The following is a 23,522-nucleotide window of genomic DNA, read 5'->3' as shown; positions in this document are numbered from 1 at the left end:
GTTCTTCTGAAATAGATTTCCTTCCAGATCCTTTTCACCCCGTTACGTAACCAGTCCTTTGAAATTTGCTGACGAATTACCTTGAGTAGGTACGAAATACTGGATTATTTGGGAAGCGCTTATTAAATATTATTTCTGTTTCATGATAATTAAGCCTGGCTTCAGCGTAAATTAAAATGGCTTCGATATGATTAACGTTAATATTAGACTGACATTGAAATGAAATGCTATTTGGAGTCTCCAGCAAAACAACTGAGGTATGAAAAACTGAACGTATTCCAAAAACACTTTATTGTGAGATTTTCACTAAATTGTTTTACAAAAACGCAACACGTGTTTCGCCATACAATGGCTTCATCTGGCGCCAGATGAAGACGCCAGATGAAGCCATATGACGCCAGATGAAGCCATTGTATGGCGAAACACGTGTTGCGTTTTTGTAAAACAATTTAGTGAAAATCTCACAATAAAGTGTTTTTGGAATACGTTAGTTATGGATTTTCATCAAGTATCGGCCGATTCCATCATATATCTGAAAAACTGAAACATAAAACCACAATTTAAAATACCAATAATATGAGCACCTGTTTTACCACAAAAAAATTGGCTTTTCGACCAGAATTAATAACGGAGTTAAAATTCTCTGCATATAATAATTAAAATAATTTATTTGTTAGAAATTTTGAGCAAATTTCAAACGCTTGTCAATTTCAAAGGGCTTGGCCGATTTTCACAAACACAGCGGTGTTGGATAGAAACTCGGAGGGCCAAAACTAGGAGCCTTGTGACCCCCCTTTACATTATAAAAAAGTTGATGGTGCCCTCTTGACACTAGGCCACGTGACGACAATCATTTTTATGCCAAAACGTAGTAAAAGTAGTACCTTTTTACCTGAATTTTACCCGACCTCGATAACTTGTTTCGTTCAAAAGTTAGGAGGGGAAGGAGGACTTTTTACATCCTCACTTTAGGTTGAATTTCATTTTGAATTAAAATCGCAATATGCGATATGTAGGTATTGGCACAACAAATGGACGAGGGAACAGATTCGACTATCAATTCAGTCCAGAATTTAGTGGCAAACCAACTTTTCAAAGAATAGGAATGATATTTTCGATTTTTTTTTTCATATTCATGGGTTATAAAATAGGCACCGAAATGTGGAGATATTTGACCTCACATCAGTGGCGTAAAGAATTGGGGTATAAATGGGATCAGCTACTTTTACTGTTGTGGCGATCTCGATTATCTATCAGTTTTGTTGTCTGTCCGAGAATTTCTAGCCACCTGCCACTGGTAAGCTATGCATAAAAATGTATTGTTTTTGTTGTTTTTTGTGAATCGTGTATGCTTTTTGGTTTTTGGTCGATCCTCGAAGTGTTCAATGAATATAACTTAAGTGAATATGTTTATATTTACGAGGATGGTCTGAAAAGTTTCAGATCTAACAAAGATATAAGCCATTTTTCCAGAATTTATTTTTCATTTTTCAATATAGCCTTCTTTCACCTCTACACACTTTTCCCATCGATGCTCCCATCTCTGTAACCCGTCTAAATAGTCCAAATAGTACTCAGCGTTTTTCTCTGCAAAATAATTATTTACGAAGGTGATTGCCTCTCCATTTGACGAAAATCTCTGTTCTCTGAGCGCAATTTTCAGATGAGGAAACAAAAAGAAATGGCTTGAGGCGGATGGTCAAGCAGTTCAAACCGTAATTCGTGTATTTTCGCCATGGCAACTGCTGAGGTGTGAGACAGTGCGTTGTCTTGGTGAAACAAGATTTTCTTTTTATGCAAATGTGGCCGTTTTTCCGTAAGTTCTGCCTTTAGTTTGTTTAGTAATGATGCGAATGAATGCTCCTGTAATGGTTTTTTTGCTTTTTGAAAATATTCGTTTGAAATAACTCCATGACTATCCCAAAAAACACCCGAAAAAAACAATGTTTGCTTTTTTGTAGCCGGTTCCCCCTTTGCAGTCCACTGTTTGAACTGTATTTTTGTTTCGGGCGTATAATGGTGTATCTAAGTTTCATCTACAGTAATTTTTCGGTGCGAAAACTTATATTAATTGCGCCTAAACTGCGCCAAGAGAGCGTTGGAAATGTTCATTCGAACACGTTTTTGGTCTAACTTGAGCAAACGCGGCACCTAACGCGCGGACAAGTTTCTCATGCCTAAATGTTGATTTGATATATGACAAACACGTTTTTCTGACATGTTTAAAACCTCTGCTAACTCTCACACCTTCATTTGGCGGTCGTCTGGTCGTCTCGCACTTTGGCGATGTTTTCTTCGGTAGTTGCGGTTTTTGAAAGTCACGAACGTTTGACGTCTCCCAAGCTCTCACGGCCACGTTTAAATTCAGATGTCTAAAATTTCATTGTGGTGAATGATGGTGTAGAGTCTCCATACACATAATCCAACTCATCTTTGATTTGCGTAGGCGTATTTCCTTCCAAAAACAAATATTTAATGACAGTTCGATACTCGATTTTTTCCCGTTTCATAAAAACTGCGTGTTCAAAATGGCTGAAACTTAACTTTGGGGAGTAACTGTCAACAGATGAAGAACGAAATTCATTAGCTTTTATTTGAGAGTGTTCCTATATTCGTGTTGTGAAACATTGAAAAATAATTATGTGAATATTTATACTCCAACAACTTCACAACTGTAAGTCACTGGATGCTACAGGAAACATGACCTTGCTTTTGAAAAGTGGTGCTTTATGTAGTGATAGAATGCCTAATAGAATATCATGAAAAAACAATCAATATGTCATAAGTTCTGAATATTTAAATTTCAATATATTCAATAAAAGTTTCACTTGGAAAATATTGATAAATTCGTGTTAATGATGCACTGTTTGGGTGTAGTAATGAATATTACTGGAGTTTTTTCCCCCAACACCAAATCGTTATTTTTAACATCTCGACACGTGTTTCGATCACCAAGTGATCATCTTCAAAGTGGAAGATTAAAACTAAGGACTAGTGCGAGCTAATCCTATTTATGCTATGAAGGTAACTCATACAGGTAAACCATCCAGGCATACCAACCTAAATTAATTTCACAATTTCGCCTTATCTATTGTTTTACAATATATGTTTATATAAAACAATTTTCAGCTATATAAACATTAATTTCACAATATTGCCTATTCAAATTTATTTTTGCATTGTCCATAATATTTTGCATCGCAGTCCTTACATTCAATTTCGTAAATTCCAGACTTTTCCGAATTCTCGACCTTGTCTTTTGGGCTTCCCAAAAGGCTCTGTAGTGTATGACTTGTTTTGAAAACCACCTTCATACCTAATTCCTTGAAAATCTTTCCAAAGTTCCTCGTATATTGGTGGTATGGAACTGAGATGTATTTATCTTGGTTTTTGTCCTTTCTGAAAGTCGATATTTCGTTCATCCTTAACCTAAACTTCTTCTCCTTATTATGTCATCTACAATACCCCTTGAGAAACCTTTAGTGGCTGCTATTTCCTGTATTGTACATCTTTCTTTTTTGAACTTATCATGTGTTAGAGGGAAAGTCAAAAGACGATGCACTAAAAAATTCAACCCAGCACGTTTATGCTGTCCACAGTGATGTGAACTGTCACTGTACGTGCTTGTTTCTTTTCTAAATATATCGTATTCTAACCCTCCATATTGGCTCCTCATTACCAAAACGTCAAGAAATGGTAGTTGTCCTTTATTTTCTAACTCATATGTGAATTTTATTGATGGACATCTATTATTCAAAATGGAAACAAAGTCGTCAATATTTGATTTTTTTGGAATATCGCGAAAATATCATCCACATACCTTAGCCAAATCCTGGGAAAATACTTCGACTTTTCTCTGGTTTCCATTTCTAATCTGCTCATGAACAGGTCTGACAGGTAGGGGGACAAGGGGTTTCCCATGGCCGTTCCTTCCTGTTGTTCATAAAAGCAACTTTCTACCTGGAACCGATTTTGTTTCATACACAAATTAGTAAGAGAAACAAATTCATCGATTTCGTTATTATTGTGTTGAAAAATTTTTGTATCAATTTGAAAACTGTTTTCGTCGATACCTGATTTGATTTTTCGAAAAATATTTTCTGGAAATACTTCACATTATCAAAACTATTCCAATTTCAATGCCCTATCAAATACACTATATTCGAAATTTGCTACTATTCAGAAACTTTCCAAAACCACCGTGCCATCTTGAATATCGAAAAAAATGTAATGCACTTATGACAAGTTACAGTCATCATTTCTGTCCACCCAATAGCTTTCGCAGAACAGAAATCAAGTTTGTAGTTCCGGAGATATTTCAGACGAGATTCCTTGTTATACATGTTATCTTAGAAAAATAAAACCACATAACATAAATTTAGCCACCTATCCACAACATACACAAGTGGTCGCCTTGAGCTATACCGTCAGCCACAGTTGATTCAAATTATATTTCTACTCTGAGTAGTTTCTTATTTGGAATTACCTCAGAATTTACCATTATTAGTAAAAATATAAAATCAAGATACATTTTGATTACCATTTTATTAATTTTCGCACACATCTACCAAACATCGTGTTTTACAAACTTTTTGGAAAAATTCAGCAGAAAGCTTCTGGGTCCTGGTCCTATTGGGATTGTTGAAATCGACTTGGTATAATCCAAATTTTATACTGGAAAACAAATGTTTCATTGTCATATTAATAGACTGAAATAAAAAATAGTACTCACGTATATCCACTTGTCCATTCAAAGTTATCCATTAGACTCCACACGGTGTATCCAAAAACTTTCACTTTATCTTCGATCATCGCATCCCTGATGTGGCTCAGATATTCCTAGAAAAAAGAATTGAATATCTTATTTCTATTCAATTATTTTTAGTATTGAGCACCCTGTTGGTTGAGTTGAATAGTTTCGAGTTAGACTTTGCCAAGAGTTTCATAATTCTTCTCTATTTCGTGTATTTCTTTTGTGTCACAACCAATTCAAAAAAAAATTAAAATTGTAGGCACTAAATTCTTAGAAATGATTGCCTTAATCTATCTCTTGCAGTGGCACACGGAAATTATACTGAACAGATGGGGAAAAATGTATTTCAAGTGTATTGCTAGTATTTAAAAACCTATATTCACAAATAGAAATTGAATTATTTTGATTATATAAAAAAATGTACAGTGTGTCCACGAATGGAGTGGCGAGTTGGCTGTCCTTGTTCATCTTTCACTGCCTGAACCACTATGCATGCTGTTTTTGGCGAGTGCATTGGCTTGGGATGTGGGTGTTGAGCAAACCGGCCATCGGATGCCTGCTTCCACGTAGCCCCGCTGGATACGGGAATGACAGAATTACTTATGTTTCTGTTATTCCCTAACTGAATGGCATCCCAACGATGGCGTAATCCTAAGGTGTGTGTATCCGTGCCGAGAGGATGAATGATACTGAGCCTATCTGCTGTCTCAACGGAACCTTGGAGATACCGGGCGCCCTCACGTCGAAGCATCGCCTTGTCACCGTAATGCGGGGCTCTGCCGTGATTGACCTTCTTTCCCTAGCTACTCGTGGGACTTTTATGGACAGAGTAAACTTGAAAATTCTTTCTGACGCTGATTCTACAGAGGAGATGGATGACTCCAACTGACCTCCCTGTAAATTTATATCAGGAGCAAGTCTACAGAGAAGATGAATGTCGAGCTTACTACTTCAACTGACCTTCCTGTAAATTTAGATCAGAGGCGAGAGCTTCTCAACTCTTCAACTCCCGATCCAATAACTAAACCTGAAAAAAAGTTTGGTTGTGCAGCCAGGAAACGACTGAGTCGTCTCCTCAAGAGCGGGGTACCTTATGCAGCCGCCTTGCACCAAATTCTTGAGCGGCGTTCGCAGAATCTGTCTGTGGAGGAACAAAGCCCCCATGAGCAGGTTAGTAAACGTTTGCGCTCAAGTGATGATTCACCAAAACCGAAGGCGAAAAAGCCCTGCACGGTTGAATCTAAGATATCGTCAGGTGTAGCTGATGTGCAAAAACCCTCACATGGGAAGATTGTCGCGGGTGGGAATCTTGCACCTTGACTGTTTGACTACCTCATTACTGATGCATATGCTTTGTGCCTGTCCCGCTGGGGACCGAATCAGGTTTTTAGACTTCGGCAGAGCCGTACTCTTACCATCTGACCTGAAAGACCACCCACCATACCAACTAATCGGCTTCGTTAAGAAGCTGGGATTATTTGGTCGAGCGTGAATAGGTGTGAGCCACAATAAACCCTTGCGGGTTACAGTGGAGGGTCGAATAGACCCACTCACTGTGGACCTAACCTAACCTAACAACGAATGAAGTTGCTAAGAGGAGAGAAACCCCCATTATTAATTTCAAGAAGAAAAGTAATTTTTATAAAACAATTGCATCTTTTGAAAATAATATTGACATAAAAAATTGATATCGGATGTACAGGGTGTTAGTGAAGTAATAAAACGTGGAAATGTTTTATAATAAAAGTAGGTATTAGCATTATTATTTCACACAAAGTTTTGTGAAATAAGAAATGATGTTTATAATCCAAAATGAGGCATGAATTCAAATTTTCAGGCCAAAATTCCAATTTTCACATTTAAATTATTCACATGGTTTTTGCGATTATTTGTAGCATTTTACAAAAAAATCAAGAAAGTCGTTTCAGCAAAAGTTTACATCTGATTGGTTCTGATTGGTTCAAGGTTTGGTAAAATCTTGGGAAATCAACTTTCAAACTTTTGCGCATCCATTTCTTCATGGTAGTTGGTAGTTTTTTGGACTCGAAGAGTAACACGCCGTTTTCCAAAAAACCCGATTCGCTGCCTATTTGTTTAATGCCTCAGTCTGTTGCCAGACGCTTTTCATCCTGTTGAGAGACCTTCAATAAAAGCTTGTCGACAACTTTTTGTTTCTAAATCTTGCCATACCTTTGAGACAGTATGGCCTTGATTCAACCAAGTCTCATCTAACTGAATTATCTTTCTACCTCCAACACGATACTGTTACGTTTTTCTCCGTGGGTTGACCAATAATTGACTATACTGAATAATGAAACTTGACTTTATTTCACTTTTGATACAATTCACACTTCAACTACAACTTCAACTATCATTCGAATGTCTATCGCCTTACTAGATCGCTTCGTGAACCGCACTGAAGCTTCCACTTGACTGTGTCGATATGCTCTCGATATGCTCCTGGCTATATTTATATATCGTAATCGAATACGGCAGAATATTCGCCGAAATTCCATCAAATTCGGTATCATTACTCTCGCTACATCCAGAGCGCCAGCGAACATCGTACATTCGCGCGCTCTCAGCTAGGTCACGTTTGGTCTATGGTTACCAGTGGCGGCCTGCGTTATTTTCGTTGGGGCATGATTCACAACAATACTTTCGGATTTTTTCAAGTAATTTCTTCTCCACAAGAAAATTTTTTCCCTCTCTGTAAGAGCACTTAACCTACCTCTTTCCATGAATTTATTGTTCATTTGCTTTAATGTGCGCAATGAAACACGTCGTGATATTTTGGGTATCTATTCATCGGAACTTATATCGGCTGCGACTTCTTTTGAAGTTAAGATTTCATTAAAAAAAAAACAAATTAAATTTCATACGAATAGCATATTTGGTGCGATCATCAAGCTGAATTTGTTTTCTTCCTCTGGTTTTATAATGTCTTCAGATACATTATTGCATTCACCTTCATTTTCTTTAAATGTTTCAAGAATTCTGTGAACACTTTCCGTTGACACTTCAGTTAAATCACTACACAGATCAACTACGTCGTTATGCAAGATATTTTCTTTCCGTTCATGGAGCCCACATTGTATATAATAGTTCTTTCTTCTTCAGATAAATTCGAACGTCTGCATTTGCTTTGACTGCTTTCACTTTCCATATTGCTCACAGTTCAAAGCACAAAATTGAACTGATCCATAATGATAATTCCCTTGTTTCACTCCTTAAACAAATCCCTTGATTTTTATCTGATATAAAATTTATTTTTTATTTACTGCTAATCCTTTTTCTAGAAATTTAGGTACCTAATATTGTGGCGTCGACTACGTTATACTTTTAGAGGAATGGAATAAATCTATAAAAAGTGTATTATTCTTTTTTATGTCTATCTAACCGTGCTGATGGGCCAATTTATCTTTCTTTATCTCAAGGCGAAGTTAATCTGCCGTTCTTTTTTCATCCCCACAAAACATCTCTGTGTTGCCATTTATAAATTTTAGTCGCAAAATATAATTAAATTTTTTTATATCTATTTAATGAACATTGATGCTGTTGGAAACATTTCATCAGCATGGAGTTTCTTTAAGAATAAAACACTTAGCTGCGTGTTTGTGATTCAAATAGAAGATGATAAAATGAATATAATCACAATCTGACAACAATGTTTCCGTTTTAATGCAATAATTTTTCTGAGAATTTAGTGCCTACTATTATGGAAAATCACAATGGGACATGTTGATTTCATACAGAAATGGGATTATCCTTAGAGTATTCAATAATGTTGTATAACTGTTTCCCTTATTAATAGTCCTCTTCTGTGTTAATGTATAATTCTCACCCTGATATATGAAAGCCTTTTTTCATCTTGCAGTCCACCAGCATCAGGGTAACCATTTTCTGCGATGATGATCTCTGGATCATCGTAGCGTTCTTTTATCCATCTCAACAAATATCTGACTGTCCAAGGTACAACCTAAGGATAAAAGTAGTGCGTTATTTTCGTAGTTAATATAAATAAAGTAGCTGAAGTAAGGAATTTTTAATCTCAATATCCATGGTGGTGATCTTGAAAACAACTGTTTTGTGTAGAGCATTTGCATTTTTAACGATTCCATCATTTCATTTTAAGAAAACAAAAAATTTAGTTTTGAAACAAATGTGACTGAAGAAGAAAAAGCAATCTTAGCAAGGGGGTTAACGAGTGAATCCTTCCATAAGGTTGGAAAATGAGATTGAGCAATATGAGCATTCATCAAAAGCAGGTAGTTAGGTAGATTTAGGTACCATCTCAAAATATTTAAAATGTACTCACCTTAAAATATCCCAGCAGTGTTTTTTCCCAAGTGTCAGGTTGAAAACTGTTAACGCTTTGATCTGCATATTTGCTAACTGGATAATTAGAAGGTGGTTCTGGAAGGGGTTCTACTAGTTCTCCCGTGTAAATGTTGACACCGAAGAAATCGTGGGTTCCCTTAATGTAGGCCTTCTCTTGAGCAGTGAACACTGGAAGACGGGACTTTTGCCTTCCTTCCATCTTGCTTCGAATCTCTACACGCGTTTTCACGATTTCTGGGTAATCGCCATGATAGATGGGATTGGCGTAGATACCTAACTGAAGATGAAAATCCAATCACAGACAAAAACAAAAGGACCATGATGAACTTACCTCAAAATCGTACATCGTCGCTGCAGCAACTTTATCTTCAGAGCTATTAGAAGCTGGTACAAAAGCAGACGTGTCAAAGGTGATACCAACTTTTCCTGAAAATTTGTTATTTCAAACTCATTACAAGAAGATAAAAAACAGGATCGATTATAGGAAAACGATAAAACCTTGTACAAACAATAATTGATATAGAGGAACGGAAAACTCATAAACTTCTAAATGAAGCCTGATGATTTTACTTCAGCTTTCTGTGTGGAATTGGCTGAGTTAGTTATTGTTTTTCCATACCATAAGTACTTACAAAATCGTAGGTACTCAAACTGTTGAGTAGAGCCTAGATGATGATAGTACGACCAGCTATCGAAAGCGCTCGCATATAATTAAATAGAAGTTATAAAGCTTCAAATCCTTTTTGTGACTTGAATTAATATTAAAATACCGAAAATAAAGGAAAATTAGTTGCATCATTCAAAAATATATATATATATATATATATATATATATATATATATATATATATATATATATATATATATATATATATATATATATATATATATATATATATATATATATATATATATATATATATATATATATATATATATATATATATATATATATATATTACAATGTAGGTTTTCACGGATGGTAAAATATGATGTGTTATTTTTCCGGGTGTTCATCCGTTGTGTACTATTCGATAGTACACAACGGATGAACACCCGTCGATCCCAAACATGAAAGTCTTTGCACTTTGCCTAGTTTGTTGATGGCGGTCGCCTGCTTCATCTTTGGCCTCCAGACCAGAGATGCGTATGTTATCATGGGTTTAACCACCATCGTGTATAGCCAATATACCATGTCTGGTTTTAGCTCTCATGTTTTTCCATAGGTGCATCTGGCGAGCATCAGTGCTACCTCCGCTTTCCTCTTTATCCTGTCCAAGTGTTGGTTCCAGGTCAGTTTGGAATCTAGGATTACTCCCAGATATTTAACCTCCCCCGACTCTTGTATTTCTTCACCTCGAAGTTTTAGAGGTCCGAGACCCTCCGTTTTAGTCCTTTTGGTGGACGCTAATATGGTCGATTTGGATGGGCTTATGTTAAGCTCTTCTTCTTCGGTCCATCTTGTTATAATGTTCAGGGCCTGCTGCATGCATTCCTTCACTACAGTATTGTATTTACCCCGTACTAAGATGACTAAGTCGTCTGCATAGCCCGTTGCTTTATACCCATTATGGTCCAAGAGACATAGTAGCTCGTCCATTATAAGGTTCCATAACAGAGGGGATAGAACCTCCCCCTGAGGACAGCCTCTTGCTACCCGTGCCACGACTGTTTCCCCCATAATGGTTGTATATACCAGTCTTCCCCTTAGCATGCAGTCTATCCACCTACAGTTGTCTTGTCGATCCCTCTTCTCCTCGACGCCTGGATGATTGATTCTAACCACGTATCATCAAATGCGCCCTCAATGTCCAAGAAAGCGGCTAAAAATACTTCCTTGTTTTTGTAAGTATATTCTAATTTTTCTGTTATTCGACATAGAGCCGTTTCTGTTGACATATCTGACCGGTATGCATATTGGTCTCGATGTGGTTACTTTTATTAGTAATTTACAAATAGTTATCGACGGTGTTTCAAAACATCCTCAAAAATGATTGCAAATATTGATTATTCAAACGAAGTTCTCATGAAATTATTCATTATACACGGACAGTGTGATCAAATCATTGCCAGAACTTGCAGAAAAATTAACTAAATGTATCCTGAATCAGCACCAATGAACAAGAGGAAGTTTTTAAGATTACAAAATAGTTTCCTCAACTATGGCTCAAAGTTAAAAGCACCTTCAACATTACCAAAACCTGTTACTTTAAATGAGGACAATACTGTTAACGTTTTGGCATATTTTTATATCCAGAAGCTTCCATTCGCAGTGTGAAAAAAGATTTAGGTGTATCACATGCTTCAGTACAATGAATTTTGAAAAATCACGAAATGCATCCGTATAAATTTACCACAACTCCAGTTTTCAAAGTAGAAGACTTAGTACGTAGAGTGCATTTTTGTAAATCCCCTTCAATACATATAAAGGAAGATCGGGAATTTTCGTCACCAATAATTTGGAGTGACGAATCCAAATTCACGAGGGATGGCATTTTAAATATGAGGAATAAACATTTTTGGGCTGATCACAATCCTCGTGAGACAAAAGAAAAAAAGGTTACCTGAATGTTTACTGTATTTTGAAAAACAATAAAATTACCTTTTTTATTTATGAAGACTCATTAAATGCAGACATATCTCCAAATATTAAGGACAGCTGTTACAGATTTTCTCGAAAATTTGCCTTTAGAGTAAAATAGGAATTCGTGGTTTCAACTGGACGGAGCTCCAGCTCATTCCACTCGGGAAGTTCCCAGGAAACTTTACCAAATGTTTGACGATCGTTGGTTTAGGCACAGTATTTCTGTATACAGTAGTTTCACTCAGCGTCGGTCCCTTTGATGTCGGTGTCCAGGAGTTTCATTTTTTATAATGATGACGTATTTGACACTAATGACATTTCTCCCTACTACAATCTCAACCAAAGCGTGTATACACTGCTCAACATAACAACTATTCATATAAACTGCTCAAAAAAAAACAGTCTATGAAAACCATGTTGGGCACCTGAGAAAATTGTACAAATGATAATTTTGCATTTGTGTAATATTGAAGTAACCCAGATCATTCGGGCAATGATGAACTAAGTTTCAAGTAGATTTTAAAAATTCATGGAATCGGCAGATGTTCATATTCGAATGTGACAAAATATATTTTCATTTCAACAAGAAAAAAGACAAGATAAAGAACGTGTTTTGTTATTCATGAACCATGGTACGAATCCATGCGAAATTTCTTTGTAGTGATTTTTGGGGCCAAATATAGCATATTCATTTATTGACTGGAGAATTCAAGATGGCGGACGAGTTTGCCGATTCGATTATATTAAGGACCAATTATTAAAAATATTCCTAATCGAATTCATCACTCAAGATTAAGGAATCTGTAGAGCCTATTCTTTCTGAATTATGTAGTTAGTATTCAGGACTTGAAGAAGTAAAAAAGTAATTAAGTATGTAGTGTTCAATCATACAAAAATAATTTTTCTGTATGTATGTACTAACTGTAAATGTATGTGAGAGTTTTCGGAGTCGGAAGTTATGAATTATTTACACTGTAAGATAATAGGTTGTTTTGCTGCTTCCAGCTTTTATCCAAGTAAAAATTGATAATAAAATCACTGACAAGTCCAAATGCATTTTGACTATACCATTATATATGTTTTCCGACAGAAAACAACTACTTCTTTAGCTAATAACTCGACATATATTGACAAATGTTGATATTTGAATCTATACAAGTCTAGATGTCTTATCAACCCCGAAAAGTTTCTGCGTAGATTAAAAACAGTTATTCTAAATGAAACATGTCCTATTAGTCAGCAACTTCTTATATAATGTAAATTTGACTATCAAAAATACCTTACGACTGTTAACCTTTCGGAATCCAAGTCGCCTCAGACATAATTGCAAAGATTCTCACTTTGAAGAAACAACTTTGCAAGAGCTCTCTAGGACAAATAGTGGGACTTCGCCTGATTCGAACAAGGAACCAACTGCGAACCGTTTTGAAGTGTTCCTCATCAGTGCAGACCATGCTATCACGGTTGTATACACACAGGGACTCGTTATTCCTCCTAGAGAGCTCTTGCACAGTACCATGGTTCATGAATAACAAAATTCGTTCTTCATCTTGTCTTTTTTCTTGTTGAAATTAAAGTATATTTTGTCACATCCGATCCCATGAATTTTTAAAATCTACTTGAAACATAGTTCATCATTGTCGAAATGATCTGGATTACTTGAATATTACACAAATGCAAAATTATCATTTGTACAATTTTCTTAGGTGCCCAACATGGTTTTCATCGACTGTATTTTTTTGAGCAGTTTATATGAATATTTGTTATGTTGAGCAGTGTTTAAACGCTTTGATTGCATGCCTGTCTTAAACTCGTCGTTTGCGCAGACCTAAGACATCGACGCGTGGGTCTGCGCGTAGGAAAATTCAAACCACAAATCAGCCTTTATGAAATTACTGTATACAAAATACTGTGGTTTAGGCGTTTAGGGCCGTGGGACTGGCCACCGAGATCAATCGAGTTCACCCGATCTCACGCCAGTTTTTTATGGGGTATTTTAAAAGAAATGATGTACAATAATACTCCAGTGCCTACCAAAGAAGAACTGCGACAGTGAATAGTGCGGTGTATTCAAGATCTGGATGCCCATGAAATTAAAAAAGCAACTAAAGGACCATTTCAATATTTTATTGTGAAAATGTGATATTTTGTTAACAATTTTGTTATTTTTTAACATCCTAATTCTGTTATTTTCTGTAGTTTCACATGTTATAGCCATGAAAATCTTACTTTTTACCTAGAAATGCCTAATTTTTGGCACAGTTGTTCTCTGGAAACTTTGAGCCATAGTTAAAAATTATTTTGTTACCTTATAATCTTCCTCTCGTTCATTGTTGTTAATTCAGGATACGTTTGGTTGAATTTCGTGCAAGTTCTGATAATGATTTGATCACTTTGTTCATGTGTAATAAATAATTTCATAATAACTTCCTTTGAATAATCGATATTTGCGTTCATTTTGAAAGATGGTTTTGAAAGACCATCGATAATTATTTGTAACTTAGTTATAAAAGTAACCAAACTGGTATAAGCTTGATAGTTTCACTGCTACCTAAAACCAAATTCTTTAAAAAATGTTTCCAAAAGAAGTGACTTTATTAATAAAACCGAAAACAAATTTCGGCAACGGTCTCAGTTTCGGCCGAAACCGAAACTTCCTTACAAGGATTATGTTTTGAGGGAAAAATAAAAAAAACGTTATAACAATCAGTCAGTCTTAATTTTTTTATCTTTAAATCACAACGTAATGTAGTCTTTGACATTTTTACTTATTGATAATCAACATAACGAACTCTTATTTAAGAAAAAATATTAATTGCACCTTGAAAATACTTAAAATAGGTGAGGTCTTCATTCAAGTAGGTGTAGATCCTTCTTTTGAATATTATTAATGGTTTTTCAAAAATATTGAAGCTCAAATTACTTATTTGAGTTGTTACCTAATATTACAATAGGTACTTAATATTTATGTAACAAAGTAAATCACAAAGTAAGTCTCTAGTCATGACATGATTAGGCACATGGATTTGGCAAAATGTCTTCGTCCCTTGAATGAAATTCAACGCACCGAACATGACAGATCACAGCGCAGAACTCCCGAATGCAGTTTCGGTTTCGGTCGTAGTTTCGGCAGGTTTGCCGCCGAAACCGAAACTAAACCGAAACCCATTTTTTGCCGAAACTCGACCGAAACCAAACTTTTGGTCGGACACTAGATATATCATATTGAAGCATTTTTTATCATCTTTCACTTTATCAAGTAATATACAGGGGTTTCATTTGAAAAAATGAACTTTTCATCACTTTTATGCATAATGGAAATAATAGTAATTTTAGCACGCCCTGTATGGTATGCAGTCGTTTTCTTAGTGTGAATTAAATATTTCGAGTTCGTCCAAACTCCAATCTATCATAAAAATATCAACTTTCCATGAATTAAGAGTAGGTACTGATTGACCATATAACACAAATTATTTTTCATCTCGAAAACCGATAGAGATAGGTGTGGATCATTATCAACAAAAAAGTATTATAATAAAGAAGCGAAACCAAAAATATGTTAATATACGGGGTGTTCTATTTGAAAGATTAAAGTTGTTAGGACTTTTTGATAGAACTTGCAACGTCGCAAAGCTAAAAATTTTTCAGATCGACACACCAGGTAAGGAAATGTAAGATATGAAAGTTCAGAAAAATCCTGCGTTGCGTTTCCAATTGACGTCTAACCTACCATCGACCGTGAGTCACGCTGTATATATCCTTTGCTGACCAAATGAGAACAAAATTTGGAACCATGTCTTCAAAGAAGATCATAAAATAGACTATAATGCAGCTAAAGTCTTTTCAATTAAAAGAAAATTTTCTAAGAGATTGTTCCTGAGTCTTATTGAGAAGACCTATATCAATCACCTCAGTGAAGTATGTGCTTTTTCATTTGAAATTAATAGAAAATTTCATGAATTGTTGAATAATAATGACATATCTGAAACTTTAAATAATAGCATCAAATAATTTTAGTAGAGTGATGTCACTTACCCAGCTGTTTAGATCTGAACTCATCGTTGTATATATGCCAAGCCCTGGCGTGGGCTCTCACCACATTGTGAACGCAGGTGTACTCCAAGATTCCCTCTGATTTGATCTGCGGAGGGAAATATCCATAACCGTATCCTCCAGTGCAGATTTGCCTTGGTTCATTAAAAGTGAACCAAAATTTAACATCGTCCCCAAAGTTTTCAAAACAAACTCTGGCGTAGTCCCCGAACCAATCGATGATGCTTTCGTTCTGGAAACCACCTTGGTCCAAGAGAACTTGTGGTATATCCCAGTGGTGAATTGTCACCAAAGGTATTATGCCGTTGTCTTTCAGTTCTTTTATTAGTTTTTTGTAGTATCCAACTCCTGCTTGATTGACTTTATCGGCGATACCTGTAAAATATGACAACTTTAAATTTTAGTTTCGTGTCAAGAAACAATGCTTCTGGTTCTGCAGTATGGAGGAAGTGTTTCATTAGACTCATTTTAGGCTAGAGATTTCAATTGGAAAACTCCTCACTTGTTCATTTTGTAGTAAATGTGGTAGCAAAAACGTATGTGAATTTCTGGAACTTCAACTAGCGTTTTCTAATATGACTAATGACCAGTCCGTGCAAAGCTTCTGTATCTGTAGAGTAGGGAGGGTGAGTGTAGACCCACAGCACTTAGGCCACATGTGACCCATTGTACATCCTTCCGAGGAGTTTTCCTCCTAGGTCATTGTCCATCCTGCCTTCCCAGGAAGGTGGATAGGTCACTAGGAGACATCTCCTTTATATTGGCAGGTGTAAGCCAAGACTCGCCGAACACACACTCTCTTTGGCAACCTTGAGATGTTTGGAAGGTGCAGCGACATTACTGTCGTTGCGCGGGGTTGGGCTTCTTGAGGTTCCCTCCGTGGAGGTGCACAAGTGAGGGAGCTTTCCTGCAGAGGCAGCCGGTTCCTTGCCTTAATTCAAGGCGGAGCTCTTGGCGCCCGCCGCAGGAAGTGCCCTTGCTGTTGGAGGTGGAGGGGAGGAGAAGGGTGCACTTATAGTTGCTACCACTCCTGTCTCCTTCGCTCTCTTTCTCCTTTTGGCCTCGGTGCCGCAAATGCGCTTACGCCTTGGCCTTTGTATTACATCACGAGGTGATCTGCTATGTTCAGCTTCATTCCAAGCGGTAGATTGGGGTGGACATTTCAGTTCATCCCCAGCCACCGCCTCAGATTGAGGTGACACTTCTGTCCAGCCTCGGGATTGGTTTTTGTTTTTGTTTCATTCATGTGTGTTCCCAGAGTAGCGAGAAAAGAGTTGGTCACCTCTGGCAGAGCACCGCATTACCAGAGGTAGGCTGATTACAATGAGGTTTCACCCTGTTCCCTAAGGGGATCGTTCGTAACCGCATATCACCCTGCGGCCATTCAGCTGTCGACACGATTCCTTACACCTCAGCTTTTGGCGAGTTTTAGTTCCCCTCACCCTACTTAATTCTGCCACTGACCAGGAGTCCGGCGACCCCGTCCGTAAGGCCACATTGGCTTCCCGGACAGGGCCTCCAGTCCCCTGACCGTTCCCCTATCCACCACCTGGGGACGCGCCCGATAGGTACTTTTGCTGTGCAAAGCTTATTGTTAAATCATCTGAAAATGAAAATTTCAACAGGTGATGATCGACTGTATTGCCAAACATGCGCCAAACTAACTGACTGTTATAAGAAAACAAGTATAGTTGAGGCACCAGTCAATCTAATAATAACACTGATGATCTTCAAACATGAGTCAACCTCTGACGGAAGCACCAAACTCGAAATAGATGAACACTTCAATCTAGCAGACCACTATTATAATATTATTGCAGTCATTGTTCACTGTGGTTCTGGCGTTGAACTTGGTCATTATCACGCCTTGGTCAAAGACGAAACGGACTGTTTTAAGTTTGACTGTTTTAGTCGTGTCATTAAGTGTTCTGGCGACGTATTGAATTTACTGGATCCTCTGGAGATACCCTACATTTTGTTTTATGAAAGAGAGGACATTGGCAGATCAAGATCTTCAGATGATGTGGTGTTGCAGGTTTTTCCGGGTTTTCCTGCAGCTGAAAAAGCAAATGTGCCACTGGAATCAATGAAGTCGCCCTGGAGCGCCAATTAATTTTTGTTGTTGTTTTATCATTCCATGATTTGTATGAAGGTATTGAGAAATTTGATTTTGAATTCGAAATGAAAGGCATAATTCATCGATACAAAAATTAGAACGACGAATATACAAGAATATAATCGAATTGTTTCTTCTACCACTTTTATTTGTAATAAATGTTACTACAGTTTCATCCTATAAGGACAATTTCAAACTAATACAATAAACTTGAATTAATTGATAATATTAGCCCTTATATCTCATATCTAAACACCACTGGCAGTCTGCTTTCAGTGCTTTTCCATTCCCAAACTATCGCTCGTGCTTGTTTTAACAAAACAAAACAGGATCAAGCACGCTGAAGTGAGGTAAGTACGCGGTGGAATGCTCCCGCACATATTTCCGAAAAAATTATACGAAGTTAAATCTATGGATGTTTCGTCTGCATAACAGAGATTTGAAAATATTTAAATGGCATCAGTCTGATTCGAACACACAGGCTAGATAGGAAACTTATCAGTAGTAGGTAAAACAGGTTAACTAGGGGTTCTTGAAATGTTGTTAGATTTTATTTGTGTTATTTTAATTGATAAAGGTATGGTATACCTCATCTACTAATTATATGTACTTGGTATATAATACAATATTTGGGGCGGTCCGCGAATCAACGGTCCGTAAAAGGACCGCGGTTCGCTTGTTGCTGACCGCGGGCCTAGAGATAGATAAGTGTTTGAAGGTTTAAAGATTGAAGTGTCACTGTTACAGCTTAGTGTCTATTCGTGACGTAACACTTAATAAACAATTATTTGTGACATAAGAATTAATTACTCTTTCAACAACCTAATAACGTAGTTGTTTAGGTAGTACTGCATTGAAACTCAGTCGAACGCCTTGGTTAGATCAGAAATTGTAATGACTGTAAGCAAATCCTCCTCAACAACAGATTCGACAACACACAAAATAGCTGGTCCGATTCTTGCGGTAAGTATACTGATATTGAGAGAAAAAACTACTGGTTTCAATATAGAAATATTGGCATCTTTTCAAAATTATTCAAACGATGTTACCAAAATCTGATATTATGGAAATAAAACGAAATTTTCTGAATGAAAAACATGTGTGCCTGTGAATTTTAGAATCAATTGAAAGAACTTGAGTGAATCCAAAAATATATCTGAAGTATAGTTCAAGTAAACGATATAGTGCCTACCTTCCAACAGCTTCCCTTCAATAATATAGTTGGGGAAGGTGTCACCATTAAAGTGCGCAACATATGGGAAACTTTTTTTTCGAAAAGTTTCAATGGAGTTTAACTTCGGCACTTGTTTGTGTTTTGAATTTAACTTAAAATGATGCGGCCAACTGCGACCCACTGACGTTTAGTGTTTGTCAAATTCAACTTTTTTTTTTGAAAAAAATTGAAAAAGTACATTTCTAGATCGAATTTAACAAAAAATTACTTGAAAAAGTTGTGTCTACGGCAATTTTATATCCATATGCCATAGGAAAAAGTTAACAATTTTATGCAATTAGGATGAAGTTAACGTTTTGCTTATTTTTGACAGATATTTTTAAAAAACAGGTTCGGTGAATTGTCATCAATTCATGTATACATAACAAACTCATCATGGAGTTTAACTTTTCTGATACATTTTTACTTATACGGACATTTTTAGAGATAAATTAAAAATTTGCTATAAAAATTTTAACATGACTGGTGCAAAGTTTCAATCACTTGGCTATTTTCTTAAACAAACGTCAGTACCTTCAATTTTGAAAAAGCAGACACAACTCAAAAACTGTACTGTATTTGAACATGTATCCCGTCTTTCGGGATACAAGTTCAAATACATTTCCGATGTCCTAACACTGTTTCTATTGTATTTGTAATAAATTTGAATCATATCTCTTTTTGATTCATTCGTGAAAGCCATTTTTGCCAAGAATTCAATGACTTGTACAATAACAAAATGTCATTGAGTGTAACAAATTGAAAGTCAAATTCAGAAACATCAAAGTCAAAGCCTATTATGATAAGAATTCATTTTTTTCAGTATCTCCAATTTTCCAATTCTTCGATAAAGCATGATAACTTATGATACATCATTTAATCCAAAGTAGCGCCCATAAGAAAAAATAAAGTTGATGATGGTGACCGGAAGACAAAACGTCGGATAGCAAATCTGAAAACATCATTATGTAGCAGGAAAAAAGTGACAATATGGATGTGCAATGTATTTTCGAATCCTTCGACAAGTGAAGCCAGAAAAAATTCAAACCATTTTCCAAAATTTCTGTTTTTTCCAGATATCTCCGGATATACTCGAAATGTCAGAACTTTCTCAACGGCATATTGTTAGTCAGGTGAATGCACAACTTTGCCCCAATTTTACCATCTTCGTATCTCTCATAGTCTCCGAGATTCCAATGGTGAGGATCGAATTTGAATCACCCTGTATTAGATCAAGCCCAAGTAGACCATGTCACTTTTTTTGAAATTTCAACAGTTTTCAATATATGTCTAAATCAGACTCACTTACAGTTCAATAACAAATTTTACAGGTAAACAGGAATCAGGTTCACCAATGAGCTTAGTCCACATTTAGCAGACATATGAATTTTATTTTTCAAAAACTCCATCTCACGATTTGATCTCCACACACTTGATTTGAAAAAATATAATCACAACATGTTTCGCTAGCACAGTAGCTTTCTCAAGTTTATGAATATGAAACATGATGTGATTATATTTTTTCAAATAAAGTTTGTGGAGATCAAATCGTGAGGTGTAGTTTTCAAAATTACTATGGATCTTCATCAAGTAACGGCTAAATCAATCAGAAAAAATATTTATGAACAGCTTGGTGACCACCATAGTAAATTCCGACCTGGGTAAAAAACATATTCATGTTTGGTACATCACGGATAATATTTTTAAATACAGCTTTTTACGAACTGTAGTGACTTACACTTGATTACTACTATGATAACTTTTTTTTACTTAGTAAAACACGCGAAACACGTGTTGCGTTTTTGTGAAATTGTCAAGTGAACGTCTCACAATAATTATATACTACCAATATTTTTGAATCGTGATTCATTCAACCTTTTGAACTATTGTTTCTTCATTCCTAAAAATACTGTACATGGATTATTTTCCTTCTCTTGTCTTACATTTTTTGTGATATTCCCAGTGTAAACAAAGAATACTCAATATCGAATTATAACACAACACATTTACAAATATTTTTAGATTTGAAAAATATGACAATAAAAAAATTTACCATTTGGTAGAATTCTGTTCCAGGCTAGCGAGAATCTGTAATGATTGACTCCTAGTGTTTTGAGCATGGCTACGTCTTCTTTGTATTTATGGTACGAATCACAAGCAACATCACCATTGGATCTATCATCAATGAAATCTGGCTGTCGATGGGTGACATTATCCCACATATTTTCTGTTTTTCCATCTTCGTTCCATGCACCTAGCGAATAAATAAGCTGAATTATTATTTGCACAGTCATTTTCATCATGGAGACATGGTCACAGATACCTTCTACTTGATAGGAAGCAGTTGCAGTACCGAACATAAAATCATCAGGAAACTTTTGGTTGCTGATCTCATAGTCATCTGCGTTAATTGTGCTAAAATTTGAGGAAAGAAGTGATCAGCGATATTTGGGTTTTTTCAACTTACCAAATGTTACAGATTAGCAGAAATAACGACAATGTTGCTACTGAAATCATTTTTATCGATTATGGGATTCAGGCGCGTACTATCTCGTTATATATAGATTTCTGAGTACTTCAATTTGTTTGTCAATTTTTTTTATTTCTAAATAAAATATTATAAGAGAAGTGTGTATTCGTTACTTTTATCTCAGATTGTTTTTCAAGATCAATTTCTTGATAAGTTTAATATATGCATGATTATTTCAATAAAAGCACTTTTTTATCATTATTGATCATCTAGAAATGACGGAATCGAATTCATTACATATTGAAAATATTAGTATACTTGCCTTGGTTTCTGTCCAAATAAGCAACTACTTGTTGTACATGAATAACCTAAATAATTTTTCTTCTATTGTCAGAAATACTCACAATCTCTATTATTATCTGTATTGTCGATTAAGACTTTGACCTGAATAGTTTTTTTCAGGCGATCAATCATATTAAACGGATCATTCAAAATCGTGTTGAATAATTGTACTTCCAAACTATAATGACAGTCAGATAATACGTGGAATTGCATTATTGCATTGTTCCCATCATTTACAAATATCTTTTAGGATATCTCTTTTGCTATGTGGAACTTTAGGATTCTGGTGAGAAAGAAACAAATGAAAATATATGTGAAGTACGCCTCATGTATAGTCGAAGTAACCGGTATTGTGCATATTCGAAGGTGTCGGCGCTCTCAAAGGCCAAAAAAACCTTTTAAGTCATATTACGGTGACGAATAGAATGCGAGGATGGTTATAGCGGTCGTGTTGCCAATGTTCAATTCAGGAACTGTTCGCGATTTGAGTGTTGAAATTTGATATTGGTGAAGTTATAATTACTCAAAATTATTGTTATCTGTTTAAAATGTGGTGTCTTTGGACAAGTACTAATAGTAATAACGAGTGTGATAACAACGCGGACTTTTTCCTGTGCAGTGATTCCAATTGCGATAGTGAACAATGCAAAAAATAAAAGAGCGAATAAGATTCGGATGCATTTGAATATTAAAACACAGAGAGTATGTTTCAATGTATATAAAAATCTACTTCTCAAGTTTGGTTTCGAGGGAATCAAACTATTACAAACAACATCAGATTTGACCGAAATTCCTTTCTCAATTGTACGTAAAATTGTCAAAAACAAACCTTATGAACGCAAGACGCGATGTGATACGGGATTACTAAAACCTTTAGATGTTTATCTGATGAAATCTTAAAAAAAAACTATATGACTGTTTCAGAAGCAATGAGATTCCTCCAACTGAAATCATAAGGAAGAAATGGAATACTTTCGGCCATAACACGAGCTGCTATGACAAAACTCTTCAGAATTGGATAAAGAAACCAGGATTTAGATTTAAAATAATAAACAATCGTCAGTTATGGAAAGCACAAGAATGTGTAATTGCGTTACACGACCAATCATTGTGCATTGCGGAAGAAGTAAAGGATGAGTTCCGAATTCTTTGAAATTATGTGGAAAAAAAGTTGAGGACTGCAATGTTGACTATCATAAGAATATGGAAGCTAATACTTTGGAGGAATGGTTTGAAAACACATTGATCCCAAATTTGGATGCGAATAGTGTAATAGTTCTTGACAACGCCTCCTATCATTCGCGACAGCTCATCAAAGTACCGAATAAAAATTCGAGGAAAGATGAAATACAATATTCAACGAAAGTCATTTTTTGTGGAGGAAAAAATCAGTTTTTTATCGACCTTTTTTTTTGGGTAATGGTTACCTTCCACAATCTGAAAAAATATAAAAATTATAATGGAGAACTTTATACAAGTGTAGAAGGGCAAACTTTTTAGTTTACCCCGATAAGTTACTGCGTAAAAATCAAAGTATTTTTCACAAAGAAAAATCTTCTATTTATCAGTAACTTGTCGTATTTCACAATTTTGCCTATCAAAAAAATATTAAGAAATTATACTTATCTTTTACGTTTCGGAGGCCAAAAT

The 23,522-nt window shown here is 35.8% G+C and overlaps 1 protein-coding gene across 1 annotated transcript in view; it reads right to left on the bottom strand.

Annotated features, from left to right (window-relative positions):
- Positions 1 to 4,526: 4,526 nt before the first annotated feature.
- LOC111509094 (lactase/phlorizin hydrolase) overlaps positions 4,527 to 23,522 on the bottom strand; it is a 39,809-nt gene continuing 20,813 nt past the window's right edge. Inside the window, exons 10-18 of the mRNA XM_074177891.1 lie at positions 21,528 to 21,582; positions 21,384 to 21,475; positions 21,114 to 21,314; positions 15,714 to 16,106; positions 9,426 to 9,520; positions 9,072 to 9,371; positions 8,598 to 8,732; positions 4,733 to 4,839; positions 4,527 to 4,674 (exon numbers count right to left, since the gene is read on the bottom strand). Coding sequence (XP_074033992.1) covers positions 4,548 to 4,674; positions 4,733 to 4,839; positions 8,598 to 8,732; positions 9,072 to 9,371; positions 9,426 to 9,520; positions 15,714 to 16,106; positions 21,114 to 21,314; positions 21,384 to 21,475; positions 21,528 to 21,582 — 1,505 coding nt within the window. The 3' untranslated portion in view covers positions 4,527 to 4,547. The remainder of the gene's footprint in view (positions 4,675 to 4,732; positions 4,840 to 8,597; positions 8,733 to 9,071; positions 9,372 to 9,425; positions 9,521 to 15,713; positions 16,107 to 21,113; positions 21,315 to 21,383; positions 21,476 to 21,527; positions 21,583 to 23,522) is intronic.

Source organism: Leptinotarsa decemlineata, unplaced genomic scaffold (assembly GCF_025532065.1).
Source record: "Leptinotarsa decemlineata unplaced genomic scaffold, Ldec_3_MD MMD2_tig00003335_RagTag_RagTag, whole genome shotgun sequence".
NCBI lineage: Eukaryota > Metazoa > Arthropoda > Insecta > Coleoptera > Chrysomelidae > Leptinotarsa > Leptinotarsa decemlineata.
This window is presented reverse-complemented; position numbering and strand designations above follow the sequence as displayed.